Genomic DNA, 16,122 nt, shown 5'->3' with positions numbered 1-16,122 from the left:
TACACACACACACACAAACACACACACACACAAACATAAAATCAATCTGAAAAATTATTAGCTTCTTGCTTAAAAAGGGACAACCACTTATCCAAGTAATATGGTAGCAACCCAAATACTACAGCACTAAATTAGTTTTCTAATAAACCATCTTACCATTCCTTCTAAAAAATATCAAATTACCTCTGATTTCTAGTCACTTCCATTAAATTTAAAACAAATATACTTAGCCCTGGCCAGTGAGTTGGTTAGAGTGTTATCCAAAAGGTGGCAGGTTCAATTCAGTCAGGGCACATACCCAGGTTGCAGGTTTGATCCCCAATCTTGGGGTGCATGGGGGAGGCAACTGATCATTGTTTCTCTCTTACATCGATGTTTCTCTATCTCTCTTCCTCCCTTCCTCTAAGATCAATGATAATATATACACTTTTTATGGAGTCACACATTGATTATAATATAAATAATCATTTATGAATTAATAAGCTTTTACTGTTACTACAGTCTAAGATATAAAATGTTTCCTTTTTTCTGCACGATATTCCAATCCATTTCTAAATCTAATATGCTTACGTTACAGTAGTTTTATTCTCATAATGATTTAAATATAAGAATAAAAATCCTAAGCAAAGCATCTAACAAGAAACTATGATACTAAGCCTAGTTAAGGGATGTAAATGAAAAACAAATTTACAAATGCAGAATGTATGACTTCACTCTAATCTAATGAGATAACCTACTAAGTCCTATAGCAAATACTATACTAATGTTGAAATGTACAAACTTTTCCTACTAAGACCAGGAACAAAACAAGAATGCCTTCAATTCAACTTGAATTGATGGGCCTACACAGTGCAATTGGCAAGAAACTAAATAAAAGGAAAAAATAAGATCAAGATTACTTTGAGATGATATGATTACATAAGTAGAAAATCCAAAATAATTTTCAGATAAACATTTCTTGGAATTAACTATTTTAGCAAGATTGCTGCTTAAGAAGTTAATAAAAATAAATAAATCAATATATACATACATATGTACACATACATACACACAAAAACTATATTATACATATATATGTATGTATATTTCTTTTATACCAGGAACAAAGAGTAATTACAGTTTTCAAAAATATTCTCTTTAAGAATCAAGATGACGACATAGGTAAACACCTGTACTCACCGCCTCCCACAACCACATCAAAATTACAACTGAAATACAGAATAACCATCATCCAGAACCACCTGAAAGTTGGCTGAATAAATCCCTACAACTAGAGAAGTAAAGGAGAAAGCACATTGAAACCGGTAGAAGGGACAGAGGCGCTAAACCAGTGACACTTTTTTAATCTGGAGGGAGATTGTCTCTACAAAGCAGAGGATTAGGGATTGGGGCTCAGTTACAAGGAGGCTGCTGGTGACCCAGCTGTTCCTCTTAAAAGGCCGCCACACCAACTGAACTTACAAGGTTCCACTTCCTCTTAGCTCCAGTGCTAGGGCGAGGCTCTGGGGGACCCAGAGACATAGGAGAACCAGACCAAGGTGCTTGCAGGGGTTTTTGTTCCTATGCTGGGACCTCCCAGGTCAGCAGGGCTGACTGGCAGCCATTTCTATTTGCTCCACCCTGGTGATTCCCTGAGACCCCGCCCTATCCAATTTGCAGCCCCACCCAAACTGTGTGCAGCTGCTTTTGCATACGAATGAACTGTCCCTGCTCAGGCTTCAGACTTTGCTAAAATCTTTCAAATCTCTCAAGGTGCCCCAAACCTATCAATAAAAGGCCCAAGACACAGCACTAGCACCAGCCTGCCTTGCTTCACAGCTGGGCCTTACCTGGGCACTTCCAAACCCAATACAAATAGGAGGAATCTGCATATCTCCTGTAGCTCCTGCCAGGTGGCCTAAGGCAGTGGCTGACTTTGCACCTCCCTGGAGACCTAACAGCCAGTGCACTCAGTGGTCATCATCAGACCATACCAAATTACAGCTCTACACATCCATAAGCGACACACTCAAGGGGCAGACTCAGTGAGCACCAAAGCCCCAATGAAGCACATCCTGCTCCATAGTGGTATATCCTGCACAGCAGCTTTCCCACTGTAGTCGCAGCTGGTCCTCACAGCCAATTGGCCTGGAGGTCAATTCCTCCCAGTGACACCAACAGCAATCAAGTCTCAACTACAACAAGACTGTACACACAGACCACAAAGGGGTGCAGAGTGCCCAACTCCGGTAACTGGGGAGGTTATAAGCCACTGGGCCCCATAGGACATCTACTACACAAAGCCACTCTACTACAGGAGACACAGTAGCTCTACCCATTACATAGAAACATAGGAAAGTAGCCAAAATTCAGAGAGAAAAAAAACATGTCACAAATGCAAGAAATGGAAGAGAGCAAACTGCTAGATACAGAGTTCCAAACCACGGTTATAAAGTTACTCAAGAATCTTCATGAGACCTTCAAGGGACTTAGTGAGACTTTCCAGGATCTTAGTGAGAATGCCAAAGACATGGAAAAGGACCAGTCAGAAATTAAGCATACACTGACTGAAGAATAATATACAGGGATTCAACAGTAGACAGAGAATTCTGAGAAACTAATCAATGATATGAAATATGAGGAAGCAAAAAAACATCCAATTAGAAGAGCAAAAAGAAAAAAGAATCCAAAAATATGAAAATAGTGTAAGGAGCCTCTGGGACTTCAAGCATACCAATATTCTCATTATAGGGGTGCCAGAAGAAGAGCAAGGGCAAGATATTGAAAATCTATCTGAAGAAATAATGACAGAAAACTCTTCCATTTGGTGAAAGAAATAGACTTACAAGTCCAGGAAGCACAGAGTCCCAAACAAGAGGAACCCAAAGAGGGCCACACCAAGACGCATCATAATTAAAATGCTAAGGGCTAAAAGACAAAGAGAGAATCTTAAAAGTAGCAAGAGAAAAGCAATTAGTTACCTACAAGGGAACACTAATTTCTCAACAGAAACTGCATGCCAGAAGGGAGAGGCAAGAAATATTCAAAGTGATGAATAGCAAGGACCTGCAACCAAGATTACTCTACCCCGCAAAGCTATCATTTAGAACTGAACATCAGATAAAAAGCTTCACAGACAAGAAAAGCTAAAGGAATTCATCACCACTAAACCAGTATTACATGAAATGTTGAAGGGTATTCTTTATGAAGAGGAAGAAGAAAAAGAAAAAGATCAAAAATATAAATAGAATGGCAATAAATACATATCAGCAACTGAATCTAAAAATCAAAATAAATGGGTAAGAAATCTAATGAACAGAATAGAATCAGAGGCATGGAAATGGAAAAGACTAACAATTCTCAGAGGGAAGAGGGGTGGGGAGGGCAGGAAGAGATTAAACAAAGATCTTACATGCATTACCTATGGACACAGACAATAGGGTGGCAAAGGCCTGGGGTGGGGCAGGAACCAGGAAGAGAAGGGGGGTGTGGGGGAGGGACATCTATAATACTCTGAACAAATACAGATTTAAAAATATATATACATATATACACACATATGTATATATTCTCTTTACAACATCAAGAAATAGCATATGCCTAGGAATAATCTAAGACATATGACACCTCTACATAGAAACAGAAATTATGAAAAATATTAAAGAAGATGTTAATAAAAACACATTTGTCACAGTTATAGATTAGAAGACTCATATTACAAAAATGACAGTTTTCCCCAAAGTGATCTACAAATTCAATGCAAACAAAAAAGTTTATGTACAAACTTTAGGCTCTGCTTCCAAATGCAAAGGTCTAAGAACAGATAAAACATTCTTTAATAATGACCGAGGATGGGGATGTAATGTACGGTGACTATAGTTAATAATGTTGTATTTTGTATCAGAAAGTAGCCAAGAGAATAGTTCTTAAAAGTTATCATTACAAGAAAAATAAACTTAACTATGAATGATGTCAGATGTTAACTAGACTTTCTATGGTTATCATTTTACAATATATACAAATATCAAATCATTATGTTGTACACCTAAATTAATATGATGTTCTATGTCAATTATACCTCAATTTTAAAAAAATGACAGGGAGATAGAAATTGCTTTACAAGATAGCAACCCTGCTCATAAAGTGCCAGAAATTAAGGTGGTATACAAATAACACAAGATTAAGCAATAGACTAATGGAATAAACTAGAAATCGCAGAGCCATGCACATATAGGTTCCTAACTTATGGTAAAAATGATACTGTAGAAAAAAAGGAGAAACACTGCCGTTGCTATAGTGTTAGGACCAGTGGTTGTCTATATCAAAAAGAAAATGAATCTTGATCCCTTACCCGCGCCATACATAAAATAATTCCAGCTGACATATAGATTAAAATGTGAAAGTAAAACAATCAAACTTCTAGAACACAGAAAAATCTCATGATCTCAAGGTAAGAAACACTTTTCCAACCATAAATAAAACATTAAACCATAAAACTTTTTTTTATAAATTACACAGTTTGATGGATAACTCTTAAAAGAGACAAGAGAATAAAAATCAGACTACAGAGTGGAAGATATAACATTACATAGATGTCACACAAAAGACTAATATCCAAAACATAAAAAGAAATCTCCCCTATCAATAGGAAACAGACAGGAGAAACCAAGATGGTGGCATAGGTAAACACCTGAAATTGCTATCATTCAGAATTGAAGGTCAGATAAAGAGCTTCACAGACAAGAAAAAGCTAAAGGAGTTCATCACCACCAAACCAGTATTATATGAAATGCTGAAAGGTATTCTTTAAGAAGAGGAAGAAGAAGAAAAAGTAAAGATAAAAATTATGAACGACAAATACACATCTATCAACAAGTGAATCTAAAAATCAAGTGAATAAAAAATCTGAACAGAATAAACTGGTGAATATAATAGAATCAGGGGCATAGAAAGGGAACGGACTGACTATTCTCGGGGGGGAAAGGGGTGTGGGGGGTGCGGGAAGAGACTGGACAAAAATCGTACACCTATGGATGAGGACAGTGGGGGGGGGGGCAGAGATTGGGGGGGGAATCGGGTGGAGGGGAGCTATGGGGGGAAAAAAGAGGAACAACTGTAATAATCTGAACAATAAAGATTTAATTTAAAAAAAAAAAAAAAAAACACAGACAGTTTGATTTTTAAAACAGGTAAAAGACTGCCTGGCCGGCATGGCTCAGTGGTTGAGCTTCGACCTATGAACCAGGAGGTCACGGTTTGATTCCCGGTCAGGGCATCTGCCTGGGTTGCTGGCTGTATCCCCAGTGGGGGGTGTCCAGGAGGCAACCAATCAATGATTCTCTCCCATTGATGTTTCTCTCTCCCCCTTCCTCTCTGAAATCAATAAAAATATATTTAAAAGAAAAACAGGTAAAAGACTTACACAGTACTTCTCAAAAAATATCCAAGTGGCTAATATGCTTCTGAAATGGTTGTCAATCTCTTTAGTCATTAAAACCACGAGATATCTCCAACTGCATGCAAGAGCAACCTGGAGAGACTTTGACAGTTCAGGTCAGCATAATACCTGCAGCTGCCACTCGCCTTTCCTATATCTCAGGACCTGGGCTTGGGAGCCTTCCACCTGGGTCCATGCAGGTGGATGTACTGAATCAACTTTTTGGTTTAGAGCTTTCACACTTTTTTTCTGTAGATTGCCTCCATGTTTCCTGGCAGTGTCTGATAATGACATAGCAGAGGATACCAGCTTGTTGCTGCCCCTATGTTTTAGAATAAGGTAAAGTTAGATGTTGAAAACAACCTGACCCTCCGGTTCCCTTTCCCATCGGATCTGAACACCGATCTTGGGTGTAAAGGAGGAAAAGTAACAGTGAAGCTGGCCTCACAGTGCTTGTAGTTTGTGGGCTAGTTTCAAACAAGGTTGGAAAAAAAAAACAAAAAACGAGATAGTACTATACCGTCCATCAGAAATTTCTCTAAGAATTAGAAGTTTTGTTCTTTCCCCCTCTTGTTGGTAAATCTAGTAGCCCTACTAAGTACATGTTTAAAAACTCAGTAAATAGAAAAATTGTTCCATGCTCCCCTATAATAGCAGAAAAGCAGGTAGTATTCTGCTAGTTCTGACAAAAAATGGAGAAATTAAAACTTGACAGAACTGTCAACCTACTCTCCTTGTCTAGTATAGAAATACGAGAAAATGTATTCTAGCTTAAGTTCTGATATTAAATAGTCCTTACTAGTATTTTTGTAAATGTAGTCTTAGGACTCAGAGTTCTACAACTGTTACTATGTCCACTGGGTGTGTTGCTATAACCACTACAAGTTTATGTCTCTGATTACATCTCTTAATAACTTCTCATATTTGTTTTCTAAAGCATATATTCATGAGGTTTCTTTATTAAGCCTCATTTATACTTCTTAGTGAAATAAATCCCATGGCTCTAGTGGATTCTTTAATAAAAGGTAGTTTAGTGTGTCTGAGATGACTAACTCAAGCAAAGAGCTAGGGCTGAGATAGGATACTGTAAGTTAAAACCAAGCATAACTCACCCTGGATGACAGTGGGGAAACACCTATGAGGACGCTACATTCTACTTCTCTAACCTGTGCTGCTTTTGCTGAAAACCTAAAGGCCCAAAAAAAGTAAGAAAACAACATACCCAAAGAAATTTGTTGTTTTTCTCCTGTGACTGCAGCCATTATTACTAAGAATGGGTACATATAGTAGTGGAGTAATATTTGTGCAAAACTGAGAAATCTGCTAAACAGTGTTAGTTAAGAACTGCTGAAGCAAGTTTTTGAGATTAAAATAAATGCATAGGCTGAGAATATTATCAGATTTGAACCTTAACTTGATAAAATAAGTTTCGTTGCTGATAATTTCCCAGTTTAAAAAAAAAAAACCCCAGGCAAGAAAAGTTAAAATCATTTTTTTTGCATAGCTGCCTATCTTGTATTTCAGACTAGAGGCCCAGGGCACGAAATTCGTGCACTTGTGGGGTGAGGGTCCCTCAGCCCGGCCTGCACCCTCTCACAGTCCAGGAGCCCTCGGACGATGTCCAACTGACAGCTTAGCACTGCCGTAGAGGTGGGAGAGGCTCCCGCCACCACTGCAGCGCTTGCCAGCCATGACCCCAGCTTCTGGCTGAGAGGCACCCCCCTGTGGGAGCACAATGACCACCAGGGGGCAGCTCCAACGTTGAGCATCTGCCCCCTGGTGGTCAGTGCGCATCATAGCCACTGGTCGTTCCACCTTTTGGTCAATTTGCATATTAGCCTTTTATTATTTCAGATAAGAGGTAAATGGCTAAATTTACCTATTCAACTTAAATTCAATTATTTATACAAATTCAATTTTATTATAATAAAGATTTTAAGAAGGCTTTAAAGATATAATCAAGTAATGTGGAGGTCACATGGGATTAAGGTAGACCTTAGTTCAATGACTAGTGTCCTTACAAGAGGAGGGAAATTTGGATACAAACACATAGAGGAGAAAGCCATGTAAAGATGGAGGCAGAAATTGCAGTGATACATCTCTATATAAGCTAAGGACCATCAAGGATTCCAAGCAACTACCAGATGCTGGGAGACAGGACCAAATACTTCTTAAGAACCTCCAAAAAAAGGAACTAACTGCTGACACCTGGTTTATGACTTCTAGTTTCCAGAACCATGAAAGAATAAATGTCTATTGTTTTACATCACACCGTTTATGGTACCTTTGTCACAACTGCCCTAAGAAATTGAAACAGTATTATTATTCACCACAGAAGTGCTTTCTGGATTTCAATAAATTCTTTTTTAATTCTGGTTATTTGTTAGTATAAGAAGGTAGTATATAAATTAAATAAAAGAGATCTTGACCCTTTCTATAAAAAAAAATACTGTAAGGAGGTTTCTGTACTCAATTTTTTTTAAAATATAGCGGAAAAAAAGTTATTCTACATACAAATCACTCAAAACCTGCCTTTTCTGTACATAAAATTTGTTATTAAAATCTAGACATTATACTCAAGGGTAAAACCAATTCCAAATAACACTTACGTTAGATACAACTGTAATAAATGCATGTGCTATAAGAAATGGCAAAGTTTCAGGAGTTCCATATTCAAAGCAATCCTTCATGAGAGAAAGGCCATTTTTCCCACAAAACAAACATACATAACGAAGCAAATGCAATGGTACTTCTACATCCTGAGGGTAAAAAGAAAATGTTATTTTAAAACTAAATCAGGAATGATTTTTATTTTATTATCAATACTGGAAAAATACTGATCAGACATAAAAATAAACTCAAAACACATAAATGGGGGTGAGGGGGACCACCACAAAATTTTCCATAAAACTGAGATTGAAAATAGGCAAAAACTTACATTCATATCACAGAATGCCCCCAATATGTTGCTTTCTTGGGTTGATATATCCTGAGTGTATAAAAAAAAGTAAATACAATTAGGTCACACTACTTAATGACAACCCTTACAAAATACAATTTTTTTAAGACTGATTTTATAAAAACTCAGATTTTGCGATTGCTTCTCATCATGAACAGTGGTATTCCTAATTGAAGCTAATATGACTGAGTTCTAAAGTATATGTTAACTCTTCTCCAAATAAATATTTCTATACTATGTACTACACATTATTTACCTTCTTAAACAAAAATCTTTCCTTAAAGAATTGGAGTAATTCTTTTATATATATATATATATATATACATACATACATACATACACACACACACACACACACACACACACACACATATCTTTTTTATTAGTTTAGGATAATTGACTAAATGATGAACTGGACCAAAGGGAATGTACATTTTAAATGCTGATGTACATAGCCAAATTGCCCTCCAACATGGCCTTACCAGCTTATACTCTCACTAACAATGGATGAGTGTGCTTCTGGGTAGTTAAATTTTATGTATGGAAAGCACATTATAAAACTTAGAGAATTCCAAAGCACAGTTTCAAAACCATTTCAAGTGTTTTTAGAAGAATTACTCTAGCCCTAGACAGTTTGGCTCAGTGGATAGAGCGTCAGCCTGTGGACTGAAGGGCCCTGGGTTTGATTCTGGTCAATGGCACATGCCAGGGTTGTGGGCTCAATCCCCAGTGGGGGGCATGCAGGGGGCAGCCAATCAATGATTCTCATCATTGATGTTCCTATCTCTCCCTTCCTCTCTGAAATCAATAAAATACACACACACACACACACACACACACACACAGTTTGTCTCAGTGGATTAAGCATCAGCCTGTGGACTGAAGGGTCCTGGGTTTGATTCTGGTCAATGGCACATGCCAGGGTTGTGGGCTCAATCCCCAGTGGGGGGCATGCAGGAGGCAGCCAATCAATGATTCTCATCATTGATGTTTCTCTCTCTCTCCCCCTCTCCCCTCCTCTCTGAAGTCAATAAAAATTTAAGAAAAAAAAATTTAGAAAATGTATATGTAATCAGACTCACTGAAATTATTCATTTAACATCTCAAAATTAGAAACAACTTAGGTATCAATAGGATGGCTAAATAAACGGTGGCATAACCATCTAAGATTTTTAATCATCCTTCAAAAATATTAAGGGGAGTACTGGCTGTCGTGGCTTAGTTAGTTGGAGCATCATCCCATACACTTTGGGTGGGTGTATATCAGGGGTCCTCAAACTTCGGCCCGCAGGCCACATGCGGCCCACCGAAAACATTTATCCGGCCTGCCGGGTGTTTTTGCCGCCGCTGTGTGCATAGGAATTTGTTCATAGTTTTTTTTAAAACTATAGTCCGGCCCTCCAACGGTCTGAGGGACAATGAACTGGCCGCCTGTTTAAAAAGTTTGAGGACCCCTGGTGTGTATGAGAGGCAACCAATCAATGTTTAGCTCTCACATGGATGTTTCTCTCTCGCTGTCTCTAAAATCAATTTAAAAAAACATCCTCAGGTGAGGATTATAAAAATGATCTATATATATAAAAGGCTAATATGCAAACTGTCTGCTCGGGAGTTCGACCAGGAGAGCGGGAGCTCAATCGCTATGATGTGCGCTGACCACCAGGGTGCGGCATGGAACATGGCGGGCAACCACCGGTTGGCGACTGCTGCCCAGCCTAGACAACAGCCAGCACCAAAAGTCAGAAAGGAAGTTGGACCATAAAACACTCAAAAGTAAATGCAGCTGCATAAATGAGACACACAAAACCAGCAAAGGAATTGCCTGGCCAATCCACAGAATCATGAATAATAATAAATCACTATTGTTTTAAGCCACTAATATTATGCACTGCCACGTAACTATCTCAATTTTCACTACATTTAGAAAGAAATGTCATTATCTAAATTAGAAACCTAAGATGAGTTACTAAACTCTTTAGAAGGGCTTATAAAAATATTACTAATAGAATGAGTCAAGCATCTTACGTTACAAAAGAAAATACTATTATTTAAAACTAGTGGCCCAGTGCACAAATTTCATGCACCGGGGAGGGGGGGTTCCCTCAGCCCAGCCTGCACCCTCTCACAATCTAGGACCACTGGCTCCTAACCGCTCACCTACCTACCTGCCTGATCACCCCGAACTGCACTCCCCTGCCGGCCTGATCTCGCCCCTAACTGCTCTCCCCTGCAGGCCTGATCTCGCCCCCAACTGCCCTGCCCTCCCCTGCCAGCCTGACCTCGCCCCCAACTACCCTCCCCTGCCGGCCTGATCTCGCCCCTAACTGCTCTCCCCTGCGGGCCTGATCTCGCCCCCAACTGCCCTGCCCTCCCCTGCCAGCCTGACCTCGCCCCCAACTACCCTCCCCTGCCGGCCTGATCTCGCCCCTAACTGCTCTCCCCTGCGGGCCTGATCTCGCCCCCAACTGCCCTGCCCTCCCCTGCCAGCCTGACCTCGCCCCCAACTACCCTCCCCTGCCGGCCTGATCTCGCCCCTAACTGCTCTCCCCTGCGGGCCTGATCTCGCCCCCAACTGCCCTGCCCTCCCCTGCCAGCCTGACCTCGCCCCCAACTACCCTCCCCTGCCGGCCTGATCTCGCCCCTAACTGCTCTCCCCTGCGGGCCTGATCTCGCCCCCAACTGCCCTGCCCTCCCCTGCCAGCCTGACCTCGCCCCCAACTACCCTCCCCTGCCGGCCTGATCTCGCCCCTAACTGCTCTCCCCTGCGGGCCTGATCTCGCCCCCAACTGCCCTGCCCTCCCCTGCCAGCCTGACCTCGCCCGGGGGGGGGGGGGGGGGGGGGGGGGGCGTGGCTGCTGGCGAGACCCGGAGAGAGGCAAGGGCTGATCAGCAGCTGCACAGAGGCTGCTGATCAGACCCTGCTTCTCACTCCGGGCCTCACCAGCAGCCATGGCAGCTGCTGATCAGCCCTGCCTCTCTCTCTCTCTCTCCAGAGGTCAGCAGTTCCGCCCACTCACCAGCCCCCGCCCACCTGAGCCTGCTGAGCACGCAGCCTGGCGTTTGGTCATCCCTTCGGTCGTTTTGGACATTACAAACCCTGGCTCTTTATATATAGAGAGACTAACAGTTACTTTTTTGACTAAGACCATTTCAAATTCTGTTACCTATACCTCTAAGAATGAAATTCAAAATTCTATGTGCTTCTTTTTCCCAATCATTATCTTTTGAAAGACTAACAATAGAGCATAGATCCACATCAGCAAAATGTTTAGATCACCGATGAACAGTTCAATTTTTATGACTTCAATGTATATATCCTTCCTTAATAGGAATATGAACAAACGTTCAATATAAGTTATTACAGGAACAGTCTAAAGAAAACTGGAATTATTTTTATAATAGTAATTTTTATATTTTTTCCATCAATAACTGTCTTTATATTCATAACTTAGAAACTGACAACTATATACTAACATAGGATTACTTAAAATTCACAATACTTATTTTTACATACCTCTATAGTAGGATGAGTATTATGCTTATAAGCAGTATATAAGGGAAATTGAATTTGAAAAATTTTTGCCACACATAGTAAGAGTTTTTCCTTCTCATCTGTACTCCATAAACTAAAAGGATCAGAACACTCCTCAGTCACATTACAAATTCTTGTAGAGTTTGATTTTTTTTCTATTGATTTTTGCCTTTCTGTACTTCCTTCATTACACTCTCTTTCTATATTCAGTGGTTCTTCTGCTTGATTACTCTCATCTTGCCACGTGGAATCTATGTTAATAGTAGTACAATGTTTACAAAGCTGGTCCCGGAGCACTTGAACTTGGGCAATCACTAAGTTAATAAGTGCACACACTACTTGGTTAAAAATCTCCAAATGCTTATATTCCTTGAAGCAGCATAGACATTGCCTGTAAGGGGGAAAAAATAAATTAATCAATACTTCCTAGAGAAGTAACAATTATATATAACAATATAAAAAATTAAGCAAATACTAAAATACATTTTTCTAAATGGTATTATTTCCTCCTTTCTGATTAAGTAGCACCATAATAACTTTAGATAGCATCACATCAAAAACTAGTACTTTAGCCCTAACCGGTTTGGCTCAGTGGATAGAGCATCGGCCTGCGGACTCAAGGGTCCCAGGTTCAATTCCGGTCAAGGGCATGTACCTAGGTTGCGGGCACATAACCAGTGGGGGGTGTGCAGGAGGCAACTGATTGATGTTTCTAACTATCCCTCGCCCTTCCTGTCTGTAAAAAATCAATAAAATACATTTTTTAAAAAACTGGTACTTTCGTTGATAAAAAGTCACCGTATTAAGTTGACAGCTATCATCTCAATTTTATGTAGGCATTTACCTGTCCTTCTATACAAAGAACTATTTAAGCATAAGAATTGTGGCAAATATTTTTGCTTCTCTAAGAACCAAGTACTCATTTTATGCTCAGTAAATAACAGGAAACAGGTTATAATAATATGCCTTATTAGTAAAGCTGCTTATTTTACATAAATGGTTTTGTTGTCAATTTTAAAGCCCACATTTAAAAATTAATAATTCGCATGAAGTCTACTTGGGAGGAGCATTCCTACCCTATTTGGTAGAGCAAGAGTTTAGGAGCATCACACACACACACACACACACAAAACAACATATAAAAATAAATGTAAACAATGAGTCAGTAATTAATACACTTGTCTAATTTTCTGAGTTTAGTTAGTAGCACAATGCCTAGCATATTGTAAATAATCAAAGTGGTCTATTGAATCAACAAGTGATATACAAGTAATAGGTTATAATAATTGCATCCAATAATGAATGACAGTTAGGTAACTATTACAATTTTCACCTAGTTATATTATCAAAACATCTATATTGTAGTCCAAATAGATCACCAACTCCTTGTATGACCATGTAGAAATAATCACATTTCTTCAAGTGTAGCAGATTTAAAGTATGGCCACATACTCTTCCCTTTAAAGAGTGAAGGCCAATTTTCCTCCCCTTGAATATGGACCAGATTTAATGACTGGCTTCTTCTAAAGAATGGAATGTGGCAGAAATAACAGTGTATGACATCTGTGAGTAGGTCATAAAAGACATTGCCACTTCTGCCTTGCTCTCTTTTGGATCACTCACTCTGTGGGAAGCCAGCTATCATGTTGTAAGACACTCAAAGAGCGAAGAGGTCCACATGAGAAAAATACTGAGGTCTCACACTAACAACAGGTTACAACTTGCCAATCATGAAAGTGAGCCCATTTGGAATATGCTCCAGCCCCACACAAGGTTGAGATGACTAACCTGACCAACATCTTGAGTATAACTTTATGAGAAATCCAAGCCAGATCTGACTAGTTAAAACCACTCCCAAATTCCTATCCATAGAAACTGTGAGGATAATAAATGTTTATTATTGCCTTAAAACACTACTTTTGGAGTAATCTACTACACAGAAAAAGCTAAATGATACATCATGCCTATTTTATCAGTAGCAAATGAAAGGGATTTTACTTCTAAGGCCTACTCCAGTTTTAAAATTCTATAATATTGCAATTTATATAAGAAAAATAAAGTTTTTTTCCTGACGAATAAGCTTCTTCCTTTAGATTCAGGAAAACCAAGTTCAAAGGACCATACCTTTGAATACCTTTCTTTTGTGAAAATATTCTAAACTGCCCTCCCCCACAAAAAACCTTGAAGTCAGATTTGGATTAAGAAAGCCAAAAAGCCAGTCCATTTTACTATAAAAATTCACTGTCAGAAAATGAGCATTAAACTGCTTGATAATTGACTGTGGAATCAATCTTAAAAAATAAAAATGAGACCGGCCAGCATGGTTCAGTGGTTGAGGACCAACCCATGAACCAGGAGGTCACGGTTCAATTGCCAGTCAGGGCACATGCCCAGGTTGGGGGCTTGATCTCCAGTGGAGGATGTGCAGGAGGCAGCCAATCAATGATTCTTTCTCATCATTGATGCTTCTATCTCTCTCTCTCCCTTACTCTCTGAAATCAATAAAAATATATATTTTTTTAATTTCAAAGGAAGTAGATAAAATGCAGAAAGAAAAGAAGTGAAATAAAGGTTTCAAAAGCAAGGGTGAGTGCTCAAGCACTGAAGCACACCAGCCAGGCTTTCAGTGCCCTCTCTTAACCATGAAAGGACAGAAAAGGATAATAAGACTTTCCAGGAAAAGCTTCAACACCAAAGCCAGATCAAAACAAGCAGTAAAAAGAAATTCAGCCCAGTTGCTGTGGCTCAGTGGCTGAACGTTGACCTATGAACCAGGGGGACATTATTTGATTCCCGGTCAGGGCACATGCCCAGATTGCAGGCTTGATCCCCAGTGTGGGGCTTGCAGGAGAGAGCAGATCAATGATTTCCTCTCACCATTGATATTTCTATCTCTCTCTCCCTCTACGAAATCAATAAAAATATATTTTTTTTAATTTCAAAGGAAGTAGATAAAATGCATAAAGAAAAAAGTGAAATAAAAGATTTTAATTAATTTATATCCTCAGAGACATAAAAGATAATGGGTTGCTGAAACAAAAGATTAATGCATTCAAATTACAAAACAGAGCCCTTTAATGTGTACAAATATATTATATACTAGAGGCCCAATGCACAAAATTCGTGCAAGAGTAGGCCTTCCTCAACAAAATCTCAGACATATGCCAAAGCAATTTCTTCACTGATACAGCTCCTAGGGCAGTTGAAACTAAAGAGAAAATGAACAAATGGGACTACATCAAAATAAAAAGCTTCTGCACAGCAAAAGAAACCATCAACAAAACAACAAGAAAACCCACTGCGTGGGAAAACATATTTGCCAACGTCATATCTGATAAGGGCCTAATCTCCAAAATTTATAGGGAACTCATACAACTTAACAAAAAGAAGATAAACAATCCAATCAAAAAATGGGCAAAGGACCTAAATAGACACCTTTCAAAAGAGGACATTCAGAAAGCCAAGAGACATATGAAAACATGCTCAAAGTCACTAATCATCCGAGAGATGCAAATCAAAACAACAATGAGGTACCATCTCACACCTGTCAGAATGGCTATCATCAACAAATCAACAAACGACAAGTGCTGGAGAGGATGTGGAGAAAAAGGAACACTCGTGCACTGCTGGTGGGAATGCAGACTGGTGCAGCCACTATGGAAGACAGTATGGAGTTTCCTCAAAAAACAAAACATGGAACTCCCATTTGACCCTGTGATCCCACTTCTAGGAATATATCCCAAGAAACCAGAAACACCAATCAGAAAGGATATATGCACCCATATGTTCATAGCAGCACAATTCACCATAGCTAAGATCTGGAAACAGCCTAAGTGCCCATCAGTAGATGAATGGATTAGAAAACTGTGGTACATCTACACGATGGAATACTATGCTGCTGTAAAAAAGAAGGAACTCTTACAATTTGCAACGGCATGGATGGAGCTGGAGAGCATTATGCTAAGTGAAATAAGCCAGTCAATGAAGGAAAAATACCACATGATCTCACTCATTCATGGATAATAAAGACCATTACAAACTTTTGAACAATAATAGATACAGAGGCAGAGCTGCCTCAAACTGATTGTCAAACTGCAGTGGGAAGGCCAGAGAGGGTTGGGGGGCAGAAGGGAGGGGAGTAAGAGATCAACCGAAGGACTTGTATGCATGCATATAAGCAAAACCAATGGACATAAGACACTGGGGGATAGGGGA

The 16,122-nt window shown here is 39.5% G+C and overlaps 1 protein-coding gene across 5 annotated transcripts in view; it reads right to left on the bottom strand.

The window, feature by feature from the left end:
* The window catches only part of USP34 (ubiquitin specific peptidase 34), a 203,004-nt gene that overhangs the window by 177,900 nt on the left and 8,982 nt on the right, over nucleotides 1-16,122 (bottom strand). For all 5 annotated transcript variants that reach the window (XM_014532016.1, XM_005884578.2, XM_014532014.1 and 2 more), the window contains exons 3-5: nucleotides 11,890-12,298; nucleotides 8,355-8,405; nucleotides 8,026-8,175 (exon numbers count right to left, since the gene is read on the bottom strand). In XM_014532016.1, coding sequence (XP_014387502.1) covers nucleotides 8,026-8,175; nucleotides 8,355-8,405; nucleotides 11,890-12,298 — 610 coding nt within the window. The remainder of the gene's footprint in view (nucleotides 1-8,025; nucleotides 8,176-8,354; nucleotides 8,406-11,889; nucleotides 12,299-16,122) is intronic.

This window comes from Myotis brandtii, unplaced genomic scaffold (genome assembly GCF_000412655.1).
Source record: "Myotis brandtii unplaced genomic scaffold, ASM41265v1 scaffold84, whole genome shotgun sequence".
NCBI lineage: Eukaryota > Metazoa > Chordata > Mammalia > Chiroptera > Vespertilionidae > Myotis > Myotis brandtii.
The sequence above is the reverse complement of the archived record's forward strand: the minus strand, read 5'-3'. Positions and strand labels throughout refer to the sequence as shown.